At 38.5% G+C, this 18,129-nt stretch overlaps 1 protein-coding gene across 4 annotated transcripts in view; it reads left to right on the forward strand.

Moving 5' to 3' along the window:
• Nucleotides 1-18,129, forward strand: part of SLC44A1 (solute carrier family 44 member 1) — a 202,892-nt gene that overhangs the window by 94,357 nt on the left and 90,406 nt on the right. For all 4 annotated transcript variants that reach the window (XM_047067374.1, XM_047067383.1, XM_047067380.1 and 1 more), the window contains exons 4-5: nucleotides 102-238; nucleotides 14,488-14,581. In XM_047067374.1, coding sequence (XP_046923330.1) covers nucleotides 102-238; nucleotides 14,488-14,581 — 231 coding nt within the window. The remainder of the gene's footprint in view (nucleotides 1-101; nucleotides 239-14,487; nucleotides 14,582-18,129) is intronic.

Here is an 18,129-nt window from a genome sequence, read left to right on the forward strand (position 1 = left end):
AGGGTATGGATGTTCTTTGCTTACAGGCTTGGTCAAATTAGACAGTGAACCAGAATGTGTTTTTGCAAAATAACATCTCAATATTTTTCTCCATGCTTTAGGTATGTGTTCTTTTTGGATCCATGCAATCTGGACTTGATAAACCGGAAGATCAAGTCCGTAGCGCTGTGTGTAACAGCATGTCCACGACAAGAACTGAAAACCCTGAGTGATGTTCAGAAGTTTGCAGAGATAAATGGTGAGGCATGAGGCTGTCCAAGTCCTCACCCCGGTCACTTACTCCCACCATGACATACTGTATGTTTGCATTCCAGTATAAATTTGTGCTGGTGTTAAATAAATCACCAAGGAACCTCAAAACGAAAAAGGGAATTGAAAGTCCTCCTGGACTTCCTTGATAAAAAAGATTATAGTCACCTGGGGAGCTTGTTAAAACTCCAGATTCCTAGGCTCCCCCCAGGGAAATTCTGACTGAATAGGTCTTTGGGTTCTGGAAACTTGTATTTTTTTACAAATGTCTCATGTGATTTTGATGTAGCCTGTTTGAACATTTGGGAACGACTAGACTACTTTTTGTGAAATTGGTCTTTTTTTCTTTTTCTCTTCCTAAATACGAATTAAAAATTTTTTGATTAGTGTATTTTATTTTTGTCCCTGGATAACAATGTAATATATGTCTGTTACAGGAAATTTGGAAAATTCAGGGAAAAGAAATTGTGTTGGTGTGTTTTGCTTTTTTTAACTTAATATTATCTCATAACCATTTTTCTAAGAGTAAAGTTTTGAGAAACTTTGAGGTTAAACATATGGGAATTAGCTGAGAAAACGAGCATAGTCAGTTTTCTAACCTAACTCCGATCCCTTGGGTTTCTGATTTCCAAGTACTATCCTCAGTTCCCTCTGACTCGCCTCAGTTCTCTTCAGAGAATGTTATTTATAACCTCTCTTCCTGGAGGGCCACAAACTGATAGCCTGTGTTTGTGAACTTCCATGGGGTTTGATGTTTGCGCTCTGTGTGTTGGAGTCCTCAGAGCTGCCTTGGCCTCGCCTGGTTTACAGGCTGGTTCTGGTTCCTTGGAACAACGGCTGACTCAGCATCCGCCTGGTGTCACTTCTAGCTGGGCAGAGAGATAGCCTGGGAACGCAGCTACACACGCACCCCTAAGCAGCTTCAGAGTCTTCCTGAGGGGGTTGCTGGCCTTTTGAGGGCAGAAGGACTGCCGCCTTCTAGACTGGCAGTGTTCCTGTCACTACTGCTCCAGGCCTCAGTGTAAGGTAGTAGGAAGCACATGAGACTAATATGACTCTGGATTCTACTTCTGCTGCTGTCGTTAACTGGTTCTGTAATGAGGGACAGAGAGTGTAGCCTCTCTGAACCCATATTTCCTCATCTGAACAAAGTGGATTAAAAACAACGCCCCCATCATAGGATTGTTGTGAGGATTTGATGAGATGATGCACAAATGATTGGCACTTGGTGGGCACTAAATAAAGAGGTACCAGCGACTCTTCAAGATCTCATTTATTCCCACATGATATCCTCACACAGACTGATTGGCTGAGTCTAATACTAGAACTGTCGGCCCTATCATTATCAAGTTTCTTAGGGAGAAATGAGTTATTCCTTATGGGTTTTTCTGAAATCTTAGGCAAGGTGAGCATACATGGTGCACTTTGGGAGGTGGTGGTGTTGAGTTGGCTTTGGAGTATAGGCTCTGGAACCAGATTATCTGGGTTCAAATGTTGGTCCTACCACTTACTAGCCATGAGACCTTAGGCAAGTTACGTGATCTCTGGTTGCCTCAGTTTCCCCATTTGTGAAGGAGATAATATTTGTACTAAAGCTGCCTCACAGGGTTGTTATAAGGACCTCAGACATGAAAAATGCTTAGAAGAGTGTGTGGCAAATGGTAAATTGCCAAAAAAAAAAAAAAAAGTATTGGTTACTGCTGTTATATTATTACTATTAATGTTATTATTCCCCCAATGGAAGGTAATAATCTTTCTGCCTCTAGTCTCTCTCTGCTTCTAGCCCCTGACATACTGCTGCCATATTAACATTGATAGAGCTTTAGTCATGTTAATCCCTTACTCAGAAGCCATCAGAGGTCACAAAATAAAATAAAACGTTATATATCTTACCTTGGCATTCAAAGCTATACTCTAGTGTCAAACTATCTTCTAACACGTTTTCTTGAACCCACTGGGTGTGAGTCTTGGTCCCTTGAACCTGACATGTCAGCTGGAGGGCCAGAAGAGAGTTAGTTTCTTGTCGACCGTATTGCCTGCTGTGATGATCCACTGGGGAGAAATGCCCCATGCAGCCTTGCTGGTATGTTTATTTCCAGGTCATTATCCTTCTAAGTGATTATGATACTGAATATGGCCTATTAAGGCCAGTTTATAAGACCTTTCTGGTGAGTTTTGCAGCTTTGTTTTTTTCACAGTCTTACACAAAGCAGGTGTTCAAGAATATTAATGAATAAATATTATTCCAGAAAACAGACTTCTTAAATTGGTGCCTAACTACACAGGCACCCTTAGGCTTTTCGGCAGCTGTTTGCAAAGTAAGTCAATGTGTTAGGCATAAAAAAAAGTATTAATAATGGCAGCATCAAGAAACACAGCAGTGGAGGATAGAGAAGATAAATATTTAAAAGGGAATAGAAAACTATGAAATTATAATAGAGAAGAGAGCCTTTGGTGGTGGGATATAAGTACCTTTATTTTAATAGTAACCCTAGGTTGAAAATTTTTAATTTCTTAAAAAAAAATCTGGATTATTCTTTGGATTGGTGACTTAAAACTGGGCCTGGTAAGGGGTGCCTGGGTGGCTCAGTCAGTTAAGCGTCTGACTTTGGCTCAGGTCATGATCTCATGGTTCGTGAGTTCGAGCCGCGCATCGGCCTCTGTGCTGACAGCTTGGACCCTAGAGCCTGCTTCGAATTCTGTATCTCCCTCCCTCTGCCTCTCTCCTGCTCACACTTTGTTTCTCTCTCAAAAATAAACATTAAAAAACGTTAAAAAAAAAAACAAAACAAAACTGGACCTGGTAAGATTTAATTCCAGTGTTACTGTATCTGAGAGAATTCTTTGTCTTTTTGCATTATCTTTTTCCCCTTCTTTGTCTTTCCATCATTTGAGGTGCACATTGATTCGGAAGGAGCAGATGGTTTTTATAATTATTTGTATCCACACGTTGTTAACAGCTACATTTCTGTTAGAAAATGCACAGGCCCTTTGACCTCACTTATACACATCAGAGAGGAATATCTTCAAGAGCTAATTTAGGTTTAAGTGGGGAATTTCCAAATCTGTAAGAGGGAATTGCTCAAAATCCATGACAGAGTCTGCATGTAAGAACAAACTCCAAAGCTCTTAGAAGTAAACGTAGGAGGGGCGCCTGGGTGGCGCAGTCGGTTGAGCGTCCGACTTCAGCCAGGTCACGATCTCGCGGTCCGTGAGTTCGAGCCCCGCGTCGGGCTCTGGGCTGATGGCTCAGAGCCTGGAGCCTGTTTCCGATTCTGTGTCTCCCTCTCTCTCTGCCCCTCCCCCGTTCATGCTCTGTCTCTCTCTGTCCCAAAAATAAATAAACGTTGAAAAAAAAAATTAATTTGAAAAAAAAAGAAGTAAACGTAGGGGAAACCTTCATGACGTTATACTGGCAATAATTTCTTAGATATGAACCAAAAGCTTGGTCAACAAAAGAAACAACATAGGTAGACTGGACTACATCAAAATAGAAAACTTCTGTGCATCCAAGGACACAGCAGCGTGAAAAGGTAATCCATAGAGTAGGAGAAAAGATTTGTAATTCATTTATTTGATAAAAGGTTAATACTCAAAATATATAAAGAATTTCTACATCTCAACAAGAAAGAAAGAAAGAAACAGACAAATAAACAACCCAATTAAAAAATGGCCAAAGGACTTGAATAGACATTTCTTCAAAGAAGATATATGATGGGCCAATAATAAGGACATGAAAAGATGCTCAACATGCTAATTGTATGGGAAATGCAAATGAAAACCATAGTGAGATACCACCTTACACCCATTAGGACAGCTTCTATTGAGAAAAAAATCACAAACACCACAAAACAGAAAATAACAGATGTTTGTGAGAGTACAGAGGAATTGGAATCTTTGTGCATTGTTGGTAGAAATATAGAATTGTATGTCTGCGATGGAAAAGAGTTTGAAGTTTCCTTAAAAAATTAAAAATAGAATTAACACAGAGGATTTTTAGGGCGGTGAAAATACTTTGTATGATACTATAATAATGGATATATGTCACTATATATTTGTTCATGTCCATAGGACATACACTAAGAGTGAACCCGTATGTGAACTATGGACTTTGAGTGATCATGATATGTCAATGTGTAGGTTCATCAGTTATATCAAATGTACCACTCTCGTGGGGGATGTTATAATGGAGGAGGCTGTGCATGCGTGGAGGCAGGGAGTATGTGGAAAACCATTGTACCTTCCTCTCAATTTTGCTGTGAACCTGCTTTAAAAAATAGTCGTTTAGAAAATAGATTATCATGACTCAAAAATCCCGCTTTGAGGTGTATATCCAAAAGAACTGACAACAGGATTTCAGAGAGATATTTGCACACTCATATTCATTGTGGCATTATTCATAATAGCCAAGAGAGGGAAGCAACCTAAATGTCCACTGATGGATGAATCGCTAGAGAAAATGTGGTATGTACATACAATGGAATGTTAGCCTTAAAAAGTAAGGAAATCCTGTCATATGCTACAACATGGATGAACCTTGAAGTTGTTAGTCTAGGTGCAATAAGCCAGTAACAGACAGATAGGGCGATGGTTTTCTCTGGCTATAGAATTTCAGTTTTGCAAGATGAAAAAATTCTACAGATCTGTTGGATAACAGTGTATCCAGTGTATAGCTAATATGACTATACACTGAAAAAATGGTTAAGATGGTCAATCTCATATTACGTGTTTTACCACAGTTTTTTTAAAAAGGAAGGATATTCTGATACATGCTACAATATGGATGAACCTTAAGACATTGTTAAGGGAAATAAGTCAGTCACAAAAGGACAAATACAGTATGATTCCACTTATATGAAGTACTTAGAGTAGTCAGATTCATAGAGACAGAATAGAATGGTAGTTGCCAGGGGCTACAGGGTGAGAGGAATGGGGAGTTACTGTTTTTTGAGGAAAGAGTATGAATTTTGCAAGATGGAGAGTTCTGGAGATAGACAGTGGTAATGGTTGGACAACAATGTGAATCTACTTAATGCTACCGAAGTGTATACTGAAATAGTGTGAAGGTAGTAATTTTTTTTATTATGTGTATTTTACCATAATTAAAAAGATGAAAGAGAAACATCCCGTTTGGGGTAGTAACTTTTTTTTTTCTAATTTTTTTAATGTTTATTTTTGAGAAAGAGGGACAGACAGCATGAATGGGGAGGGGCAGAGAGAGAGAGGGGAAACAGAATCTGAAGCAGGCTTCAGGCTCTGAGCTGTCAGCACAGAGCCCAATGCGGGGCTCGGACCCATGGATTGTGAGAACATGACCTGAGCTGAAGTTGGGTGCTTAACCCACCCAGGTGCCCCTGGGGTAGTAACTTTTTAAATGATAATTTTAAACCTTATTTGAAAACATAAGGTAGGGGCACCTGGGTAGGGCTCAGTGGGTTAAGCGCCCAACTCTTGATTTCAGCTCAGGTCACAATCTCATGTTTGTGGGTTTGAGCCCCACATCAGGCTTCATGCTGACAGCACAGAGCCTACTTGGGATTCTCTCTCTTCCTCTCTCTTTGCCCCTCCTCCACTTGCGTGTATGTGCACTCTCTCTCTCTCAATAAATAAACTTAAAAAAACTGTAAGGTAAAATAACATTTTTCTTACCAGACAGGAAGATAATACAAATCATTTTCAAAGAGTTTTAAGTTTCCATGACAACATTTGAGAGTGCTTTTTTAGTATTTACAACTATCCATTTGTATGAACTTTTATTACCTTTCCAAATTATTTAAAATCTTTTAAGGAAAAGCTAACTTAGGTTCCTAGAATAATGTTTGTAAGAAATGTATTTATTAGGAAACAAAATATTGCCTTAACTCTTTCTTGTAGACAAGAAAGAGGAGTTGTTTTCTTGGACCCTGAAGTTTGTAGAGCGCCTCTGTGGCATATGTCTGACCAGCACAGAAAATTTAGAAGAAGTAGCCGGACACTCGATTGGTTGTGTGGAGATGCTGCCATAGTACAAAGAGCTGTAAGAGGCGAGCAGAAGAATTTAGATAAACGTAAAAGTCGAAGTTCTGGTATGTGAGTTGTGTGGTAGGTGTGCAAGTGTACAATTTGTTAGTTTGGTTTGTAGTTTTTATATGATACAAATATAAATATGATGCTAGAGAATAAATTAAAAATTGCTTTTGAAAAAGTAAAATTGACAGGGTGCCTGGGTGGCTCACTTGGTTAAGTGTCCCACTTCAGCTTGGGTCATGATCTCGCAGCCTGTGGGTTCGAGCCCCGGGTCGGGCTCTGTGCTGACAGCTCAGAGCCTGGAGCCTGCTTCGGAATCTGTGTCTCCCTCTCTCCCCTTCCCCTCAAAAAGAAATAAACATTTAAAAAATTTAGAAACTGAAAAAACATTAAAATTGGCAAGTATCACAAGGACTCTGTACTAAGCGTCTTTGGCTCCTTATCACCTTCTGGCAATAGTGTGCATGAGTTTCCTGTGGGGCAGGATCATGCTCTTCCTTTCTGAATATCCAGGCCCTACCTCACATAGGAGCTCTTCATGGTTTTTGAAAGAAGGATGGATTGGGCTGCTCTCTTCCTCCCTATTGACACTTACTAATTTCTCATTCTCTCAGCACACTGTATCTTTTGCTCGCTTCTGAATCTCTGTCTGTTGCCACCAGCGGGTAAATTGTTTAGCTTCATTCTAACCAGAATTGACGTGAACCTTTGTTTATCTTCTTATTCATCTCTCAATAATCCATCTTATTCATTCATTTGTCTTTCCTAACCATACTATCCACCTGAATATTCATAACCTTTTCTTTTCTTGAGCCCTCTTGTTTTTCCTCTTTCCTAACCTTGTACCCTCCAGAGAAGACTGCAGACATCTGGTGAGAGCTTGTACCTGAGTTATTCTCAGCAGAGCATGAATTCCATCTCTCATTTTACTTCCCTCCAGTTTCTGGTGAACAGGTTTCCTTCTTACTTACTTACTTACTTTATTTATTTATTTTTATTTATTTATTTATTTATTTATTTTGAAAACTCGAAGAATGTATACAATGCCCCTCCCTCTGAAGCCAACTTCACCTTTATATGAGATTTTCATCTGAACCCAGCCTGGCCATGTGAGGCAGTGAAGGAAGTGGGGAGAGGGAGGTCATGCCTGCTTGGACAGTCCCTTCCCTTCCTCTCTCCCCACTCTGAGTCTGGCCCATAGTTCATCCCTTGCTTTTCTCCACTGTCCCTGTTGTTCAGATCAATCAGGCTTGAGCCCTGCATTGTTTCATCGTACCATTCATTGATACCCATTTTGTGCCATGCACAGAGCCAGATGCTTTGCAGGTCATTTTATTCTTTCCACTTGCAATCTAAAGTCTAAATAGCAGTTTAGAAATGAGAACAACCTGTAAGTTGTGGGCCCACTGCATGGTCTCAGTGGGTGCTAATATTTTACATGGAATAACTTATTACCTTTTACATTACTCTTATCAAACTTTTATAATATCTAATTTGTTTTCCCTAACACAGTAGTAAAATGGCAGAAATCTTATCTTCCTTGTTTGTGTCCCTTTTATAGCATGTGAGAAATCACTCCCATTAGTGAGTGCTTCTTCAGTGTACCGTATTTTGTAGGAAGTCTGAGAGGTTTATGACCTACCGTTCACACTGTGTTAATGCTTTGAGTAGAGCCACAAAGGTGGGTGTTTTCTCAGTGATCATTGTTCTGTCTTTGAAAACCTCAAAGATTATGTGATGCATCAGATAAAATTCGTGAATATAAATAAGCCTTTGGTTATCATTATCTGGGTGTTACATTTAAAGTTAGTATCAATAGGGGTGCCTGGGTGGCTCAGTCAGTTAAGCGTCCTTCAGCTCAGGTCATGATCTCACGGTTCATGGGTTCAAGCCCCGTGTTGTGTTCTGTGCTGACAGCTCAGAGCCTGGAGCCTGCTTCAGATTCTGTGTCTCCCTGTCCCTCTGCCCCTTCCTCACTCACTCTCTGCCTCTCTTTCTCTCTCAAAAATAAATAAACATTAAAAAAAATTTTTTTAAATCAATAAAGCTAGTATCAATAGATGATCAGTATATTACCCTCTTTCTTACCAGTCCGTAACAATACAGCTTAAACCACAGAGTTAGTATTGATTCTTTTTCTTATAGTGAATCAAAAGATTGGACTTGATATCATTTATAAATAAAGAAAATGATCAACCTTAGCAACTGATTTAATTGCTTCCAAGTTCAGAAACCAGCAAGGGGAAAAAAAAATCCTTACATTTGATAGTGTAATTTTAAGTAATTCCTTCATTCAACAATTAAATGGGGCGCCTGGGTGGCTCAGTCGGTTAAGCGGCTGACTTCGGCTCAGGTCATGATCTCGCGGTCCGTGAGTTGGAGCCCCGCGTCGGGCTCTGTGCTGACAGCTCAGAGCCTGGAGCCTGTTTCAGATTCTGTGTCTCCCTCTCTCTGACCCTCCCCCGTTCATGCTCTGTGTCTCTCTGTCTCAAAAATAAATAAATGTTAAAAAATAAAATAAAAAAGACAACACCCATCAAGTGTGTGACACAGAAACAAAGACAAGGTATGGTCCCCTTGTTTAGGCAGCTTGCATAATAGAAGACAAACTTTTCATTGTCCTCCACAATACCTAGAAGTCTTGCACATAGATTTCCAAAGTTAATTCACTTAGCAAATATTTATTGTGTGCGTAGTATGTGCCAATAGGAGTTGACAGATAATGTCACACCACCAGCTGGTTAATGGGGGCTTCTTGGGAATTTCAAATACGTCCATACTTTTTACTGGTTACTGAAAATTGCATTCTTCCTGCATATATATATATATATATATGTATCTATATCTATCTATCTCTCTCTATATACACACATACATGTACATATATATGCTTTCCTAGTTAGAGAGAAAGGGGTTAAATTCATTGGACCTCATATAGCTATGTAATTTGTTTTTCATAATAAAAACTGTTCTGCATTGGGAGATTTTTATTAATTACAATTTTCTAAAGTATGTTTTCTCTTAATTTAGTATATCCTACAATAATACTGTGATAACAAGTCAAGCAAAATGTTATTTTATTTATGTTTTGTTTAACAGAATTTTTTTAATGTTTATTTATTTTGAGAGAGAGAAAGAGAGGGCTGGGGGGGGGGGGGAGAGGCAAAGAAAGAGGGAGAGAGAAAATCCCAAGCAGGCTCTGCACTGCCAGCCCTGAGCCTGATGTGGGGCTCAACCTCACCAACCATGAGATCATGATCTGAGCCCAAAACCACGAGTTGGACACTTAACTGGCTGAGCCACCCAGGTGCCCCGAAAATCAAGCAGAATTTTACAGCAAGAGTTAGCCTCCAACTTACCAACCCCGTTTTGTATTTTTGTTTCAAATTGGTGTTTTAGACCAGTAGTTCCCAACTAAGGGTAATATTGCCACTGCATGCCCCCCCCCCCAACTTTCTACTCCCCACACTTAGCAGTGTTAGGAGACATTTTTGGTTGTCACAACTGAGTGAAGGGTTGCGGAGTGGGGGGAGGGTCCTGGAATCTTGTGGATAGAGACCAAGGATACTGCTAAAAATCCTGCAATGCACAGGACAGCCCCTACAACCAAGAATTGCCCAGCTCAAAATACCAGGGTTGAGAAGTCCTGTTTTATATAGTATAACTTATAGTGAATAGTGAAAAGCAAATAAACATTATATATAACACATAACACCAAAATAAGAGATTACAAATAGTTATTTCATATTTTTTTTCAATCAGGATGTCTGTTGTATGGCTTTTGACGTACTGCCTATGTACCAGGAGAGAGGGATCCCACATATTTTGAAGACATAAGGTCCCAGTTCTCAAAAGAGTGCACTTTCTAAAAGTAGAGATGATATGTAAGCCAAAAAATTGCAAAATAATATGCTAAGTTTTATAATAGAATGAAGCAGTAAGTAGATTTGGGTGCATCAGAGAAGGCTTCCTGGAGGAGGTGAGGCTTGAGTAGTTTGTAGAATTCTGCTCAAACTGAACACTCAGATGGTAGTTAGGAATGGACAGCCCATGCAGAGGGAACAGCATGTGAAAAAGCCTGAAAGCTTGTTAAACAGCAAGAATTGTAGATAGTTATGTTTTGTTTTGTTTTTAATATTTTTAATGTTTTTTTGATTTATTTTTGAGAGAAAGAGAGCACAAGTGAGGGAGGGACAGAGAGGGAAGGGGGACAGAGCATCAGAAGCAGGGTCCGTACTGACAGCAGTGGGCCCAATGCGGGGCTTGAACTCATGAACCGTGAGATCATAACCTGAGCCGAAGTTGGACACTCAACCGACTGAGCCACCCAGGCACCCCGTAAGTAGTTTATTATGTTAAGATGAGGCTGGAGTTCTAGGTAGAGGCCTGCTTTAGGAGAGCTTTGAAGCCAAGGAGTTGGAAATTATTCTGAGGGCAGGAATATGATACAACTAATGCCCATTTTACAAAGACCCCTCTCAAGGCTGTGTGCAGCATATAGAGGAGAAACCCTTTGGGAGAGTGGTTTGAACCAATAAGAGATTTTAAAGGCCTGAGGTAGATAACTCATAGAAAGATCCAGTTGTCAGAACTTGGTTTCTTAAGTGTCTTGAAGGATATATGAAGACGATGGGTAAAGAAGAAGATATAGGATGACTTTCCATTTCAAATTCATGGGGATTTCATGGATGGTAGAGCCATTAACAAGGATGGAAAATACATGAAAGGAGGCAGAGCAGATTTGGAGAGTGGGTGATGGAAATGTCTTTTTTTCCCCCAAAACATGTTGTTTTTGAGGTATCTGTGGAATGTATGTTTTTTTTGCCCAGGAGCTTATTGAATATTTGTCTGATTATGATTATTAGGAATGGCACGGAAGAAGCATTGTGGCCTAAGAGTAGAGAATTTCATTTCTAAATTTGTCAGTGATTGCTTATAAGGCCTTGGAAGTATTACTTACTTTGTTTCATCTGTAGTGTTTGGAGCATGGTGATGGAAACATCCCTCTTAAGGAGGGAGTTCTTATAAGTGATGTTGAGCTAAAGAATAAATAATTGAATATTATAAGGCACTTGAAAAATTATAGTAGTTAAACATTCTGGGGACTATAGCAACTGTTTACCAAGATAAATGTTTATATACCCAAGTTGGCGTCCTAAGATCACTCATTTTGAATAACACTGGCTGAATTGCATGGATTGCCTCTGGTGTGGTTTAGATAAGCTTTTGTTTTTGGTTTTAGACTTCATTACTCAAGTATGGTTTTCCCTGCCTTTTGCATTAGAAGAAAAACTTTGTCTTACAGTTTCTGACCAAACCTCTTGTGCTAAGTATTGTTTATACCTTCACTTAAAAAAAAAAACCAAAAACACCTTAAAAGTGTTCACTGAAAATGCATTAGCTAACAAACATGAAAAGAAAAACAATTGTAACATGTTTGCCATTACTGGGTTATTTTAATGTTCTTCATTGAGGCTTCTCTGTCCATCAACTTTTGAGCAGGAAGCATTATAAAGTTTCTTCTGATTGTTACTACTAACACATTGTAAAGATCTTTTTCTTTTAATCTATTTAGTACAGGATCTATTTAGTACTGGCCTGTGTCCCAGAATACCATCAGAGATAAGGCTATTATCCTTTCATTGAGCATTATCCTGGGAAAGTATTTATAAAATTGAACTCTGTTGCACCTGCTGACCTCCTTTTTTAAATGAAGAAAGGGTGGGGACGGAGATTATGTTCACTGAATTCAGCAGAAGCAGTGTGTTTGACAGCACTGACACAGTGCTTTAGTTAGGGCCTTTCATATTGTGTAAATCGATTCCATCTTGGACTCTGAAAGGAAGAAGTTGACCATTCAGATCAGGAAGTTGATGATCACATTGGGTGCTCTGCGGTTATTGGCACAGTGGCTGGTTTTTTTCATGAGCAATCCTATAGTAGGACTCCCGGATATTTCAGGATTAATCTAAAATGTTTGCTTTTCACCGCTGCCATGTTTTCTCTAAAACTGCTGTAAATGGAATCTAGTGGCATTATCTTCAAACATGAAAGACTAATTTTAGAAGAGTTAGATATTTAATATTCATGCATATTTAACATGACAAATAACATGCAAATTTAACTTAACTACAATAAGTCATTAAAATGGTAAAGAATGTTCAAAAACAGTTTCAGAAACTTAATTTCCTAGTGAGTCTGTCTTAAGAAGCTGAAGAAACTTAAGTGCCATGTAACTTTCAAGTGTCTCTTTAAAAAGATCTTACATTGTCCAATTACTTGAATTATCTTTATATAAAATAGATGCTACATGGTTTTATGACGTATGATATATATAGCCCACATATTTTTTTTTACTTTTTTTTTTTTAATGTTTGTTTGTTTTTGAGAGAGAGAGAGAGTGTGAGTGAGGGAAGGGCAGAGAAAGAGGGAGACACAGGATCTGAAGTAGACTTCAGGCTCCTAGCTGTCAGCATGTCAGCAGGGAGCCCAACACGGGCTCGAACTCACAAATCGGGAGATCATGACCTGAGTCAGATCTTAACCGATTGAGCCATCCAGGCGCCCCTACAGCTGACATATTTAAATACCTGGCAGGTTTATTGCTGGTTTGGGGGCAGCATTACTGAATTAAATGCAGGTTTGTGGCTTTTTAAAAATTCTTTTGGTTGACAGGATAAGGTATAAATGAAATAAAACCACTCTCAAGTTTGCTTGTTATCCCAGCAAATCTTTTTTCTGTAGTCTCTTCTAGCTCTTTCTTACATCCTCACATGATATTTCTATAATTAGTTCAATGTTAAAACCTGCCATTTTCACCTCACATTTTATTTTAAACTTTTTCCAGGGTGGTACCATGTGAAACTTCATTGTTGCTATAATATAAACACAAAGCTATTCTATTTATATTTAATAATAAAATATTTGGCCAAATTAGTAATCTGGTAGGAACTGCAATTAATAAAATATAAACAGTTTACATGATAGAGTGCAGTAGGTCCTTAGCAAGATTAGGACTAGAGCCTAGGTCTTCTCAGTTAATGGTATTTATCGTTAAAATGAACCTGACAGTATTCTCGGTGCTGTATTACAAAATCAGCAGGTCAGTAAAATAATACTTATCAAGGATTGGCTGGACTGCATCCGACTTTTACATATTATTTAGATTTGTATTAGCCACACAGACCAAGAAATAGATGGCTGTTTGCATAACCAACCTAGGATTGAATTTGAGCTTGTTTTAAACTCTCTGAAAGCTGAGAATTCTTTGATCAATTTGTTCAGTTTATTTACAGTTACTATTTACTGCCTTTAAAATAAGGAAAAAGTAACGTATTGTCTGAAAACATATGTGCTGTATGCAGTCCTTTTACATACTTAGTAATGGGAAGCATAGGAAAAAGGGACGTCATGTGTAGTTGAGGCAGGGTTTGTAGTCAGAGACACCTAGGGTTCAATTCCAGCTCTCCTTCCTAGTAGCTGGGTCATCTTGGGCAAGTTATATATCTTATCTTTTAGCCTCTATTTCGTCCTCTGTAAAGGAGGTGTAATAGCCCCTGCTTAATCAAGTTAAAGTAAACACATAATTAACATATGTATGGGGTGAGAGGAGAGCCCCTCCACCTAGTGACTTTCTGAGTCCCCAGTGTGTTGGAAAGAGGGGTCCATCTCCATTCCTTCTGCAGGGATGCTAAACTTGCATGGGTATAGAATCAGCCCTGGAATCTTGGCCTGACCCTCAGAAATGCTGGGGTGGGCCAAGATACTTGGCTTCTTCAACAGGAGAATTTTGTCATGTTTCTGTTGTTTGGTTGTTTGGAGATGTGCCTGGACATGGTTTGGTTATGTCCCTGGACATGGTTTGGTTAGTTATAATTAAAAGTTGACTCTTTAAGAAAAAAAAAAAATGTATATATATATATATATATATATATATATATATATATATATGGCCACATATATGGCAGACACTCAAGAAAGGTAGTTCTAGTACTTACTGTTATTATTACCCTGAGTATTATTAAACTTTGTACATAAATTGCGAGAGAGAAATTAGTTTTAAATGATTGAGGACTGATGCTAAAGACCAAGTCAGATTCTTATTAATTCTAGTGTTTAAAAGTTGTATATGTTGAGTTGATATTAACATACAAAATGAAATTACAGTGAATCCATGGGAGAATTTATTTAGGCTCTGTTCTGCCAGCTAACATACAGCTTTTCTTTCAACAGGCTCAGCACTGTGTAGCTACAACCTAAAGCCTTCTGAATATACTACATCTTCAAAAGCTTCTGTTCTTTGCCCCAAACTACCAGTTCCAGCGAGGTAACTTTTATTGTATTTTGTTAACTTGTGACTTTTGTTTTTGTAGGTAGATTTTAAACTGTATGTATTATTCTGAGAGGAAAGTTACTTGATGATACCTGTTGCTTATGACCAGTACTTATTTTTACAACAAGACTTAAAAAGTAGTAGTAGAAATGACAACATGTGTTTCATATCTTAAAACACACACAGAGACAAACAACTTTTCTCATTCTCAGATATTTTAAATTTCTTTGGGGGGGGGGCTCACTTTTTTTTTTTTTTTAATGCCATACTTTTTAAGTGTGGAGAACTGCTGAATCATTACAAAATCTGCAGTGAAATTAGAAGCCAAGTCTCACAGTCTCCAAAGATTCTCTGAAGTTGATTCCAGTAATACTTAGTGGGATTATTTTTTAATTTACTTTGTAAATTTAAAAAATATGCCAGATTATTCTCCATCCTTTATTTCAGGCTACATCTTTTAGGTACATTCTCTATAATAATACGCTGTTTGCCATATCTTATCCAAGGTCTTATTCAACAGATATTTATTATTAAGTACCTACTGCATATCATGGATGCACAAAAGAGACAAGAAATATTCTTTATTTGGAAGGATCTCACAGTAGTTATAAATAAAGCCAGCTTTAAAATTACAGATTTTTTTTTAACAAGGAAACAAATTTGCAAGCATTGTACAATATGTCCGCAGAATTAGGGGCGTAGGATTTGGAACATGTCTGATCTTGAGAACCTTAAGTGTGTATCACTAACCATGTATGACATGCGTCAACTTCACTAGGAATACTGAATTGAGACCATTTTTATTATATCTTAGTATATGACAGCAAGCTACAGGTTAACATTTTGAGACCCATCTTATGTCTGCTTTCCTTTGGCTTGCTTATGGGTGTAACTTGTGCTTTATTAACTTGAGTGAAATTTGAAATTTTCTGTTGAAAAAGTAGACAACGGAATAATATCACTTTAGTTGATTTCCAGCTCTTTTAGTCTTGTCACGTTGCTATTGAAATTAAAATGTAAAGCCTATGGAAATAAAAATAAAGGAACTGTTTTAAAAAGATAGTAAGTAGGGCCTATAAATTATGGGCTTAGACCAATTGGTAAAAAGACTCCATTCATGAACATTGAGACTATTAGGGAGGCTGTGACAGTAAAGAAAAGGAGGTCCTTTGAATAGAGTCGCTGGAGAAAATTTATCAATGTAAAAACAAGAAAGGCTCTGTCCTCTTATCGACTCAACTGCTAAAAGCCTGTTTTAAATGCATACTTTGAGTGTAGAGTCACATTTTAAGGCGTAAACATGTTATGAAAGGATTACCTGAAAGCCTTGATGTGAGGATGCCCCTGTGTAATATGGGTGGGGTCAGGTAAATCTCCTGCACCAATGACCTCCGACTCTACCATGTTGAGGACTGCCTGTTCCTGGGTATCTATCTCAGGTGTTCCATTCTTGGCTGTATATAACTCACGTATCTCACATAAGGTGTCCTAAGGACATTCACTTTGAAGATGAAACATAGTATTAGGGGCTTGGGTTTTAGACATGGACAGACTGGGCTTCTCACAAGGTCATCTACTAATGTCTCAGTAATCCAAGAAGCAATGATGACCCTATGCCATCAGAAACCTGACTGTATACTGTTTATACTTATTTATATATCCCCATGTTTCACTAATCTTAGTACCTTACAGTCTAAAAGTATCTTACCACTTTAATTTGAACTCAGCCTGTTGGAAAGTAAAAGCGAAGTAACAGTTGATAGAAGGAAGTCAGATTAGGACCTTGTAAATATCATCATTTAGCATATGACAAGCAAAGTATAAGGATCAAAAAACAAAGAATTTGTTCTAATAAAAAACTTGGGGCAATACCATGTTCCACACTTTGTATTAGATACCAAATCTCCAAAGATAAGTAAGATCTAGTCTCTGTCCTTAAGAAACTCTGTCCTTAAAAAAAAAAAAAAAATAGGGACTGTTTTGGTGACTTTTTTGTATACACTAAAAGACTAGCACTAGGCAAACCTGTGCTGAGGCAAGTGGCCCTCAGCATGGTTCCTATCTATTTTGTGGTCCTCTGAGGAGTGCCCTAGTGGGACAGAAAGAGCTAAACCTTAAGTCCAGATAGGCCTGGGGGTGAATTCTGTGTCACCAGTGTCTCTTTGCCAGCTCAAGCAAGTCTCTTAACCTCTCTGTGAACCAAGTTTTCTCTTATGTAAAATGGGAATGTTAATACCTCTGTCATGGAATTGTTGTAAGAATTAAATAGGCAATATGTTTTAAGCATCCATTATTTAAAAAAAAAAATTAGCGTTTATTTATTATTGAGAGACAGAGACAGAGCATGAGCATAGAAGGGGCAGAGAGAGAGGGAGACACAGAATCTGAAGCAGGCTCCAGGCTCTGAACTCAGCACAGGGCCCAACTCAGGGCTGGAACCCACAAACCACGAAATCATGACCTGAGCCGAAGTCAGACGCTAACGACCGAGCCACCCAGGTGCCCCTTTAAGCATCCATTATTGTACTTGACATGTGGCTTAAGGAGTAAGTATTTCTGTCAACCTCTAGAGCCTCCCCTTTTGCCCCTAACCTTCCTGGGTCCCCAGGGACCCTCTGCAACTGAAAGCAATGCCTGTTTCTTAGATAAAAGCCATTGTAAACTAATTTGCAATAAAACACTCACACCACATAATTGCCAAATGGTTACTATTCCTAATGAGCTTTCGAATTTTAAAAGCAAATGCCTAGAAAGGGCCATATTTTATCCAAATTCATAACTCTCTGTTGATGACATGCCAAGCATGGTAGCAGTAGGGAGACAAGCTAGCCCTTATGCTTAAAATGCTTAAAGGTTTAGGTATAGCTAGAGAAAATTGCAGTGGTAGAAACAGATTACATAAATTCAGTTTATTCACCATTTATTGGATACTTCTGGATGCCAGTAAGGATATTAGGTGTTGGAGAATTAATAGCATGATATGGAAATGAGAAACCAATAGCCAAGAAAAAAAGTGTTATCTGTACATATTTTAAAATGAAGAATTCAACATTAATTAGCATTTATAAATCATCTGCTGTGTGCTATAGCCACCATATTAAGTTTCTCATATATGTTGTCTTATTTAGTCCTTACAAAAGCCTATAAGGATATTGCTCCTAATTTATAGATGAGGAAGTAGAAGATCAGTTACATAAGTTGTGCAAAGCCACAAAACTAATCGTTGGGAATCATAATTTTAATCTAAGATCTTGTGAAGTCTATACTGCAGTTAGTTTTACCCTGATGTGAGCGTTTTCTAGTTGTATCCATAGTATAAGGTGAGCTTAGGGCCCTCCTACTCTGCCGTCTTCCCCAAGACAAAGTCCTACACCAGTTGGTTAAAAAAAAAAAAAAAAAAAAAAGGTGGGGGAGCCTGGCTGGCTCAGTCAGTAGAGCATGTGATTCTTGATCTCAGGGTTATGAGTTCAAGCCCCACATTGGGCATGGAGCCTACTTAAAAAAAAATTTTAGGGGCGCCTGGGTGGCGCAGTCGGTTAAGC

The sequence above is a fragment of the Lynx rufus genome, unplaced genomic scaffold (assembly GCF_022079265.1).
Source record: "Lynx rufus isolate CCGP_SWC_20201006 ecotype Redwood Valley unplaced genomic scaffold, mLynRuf1.p SCAF_10, whole genome shotgun sequence".
Classification (NCBI taxonomy): domain Eukaryota; kingdom Metazoa; phylum Chordata; class Mammalia; order Carnivora; family Felidae; genus Lynx; species Lynx rufus.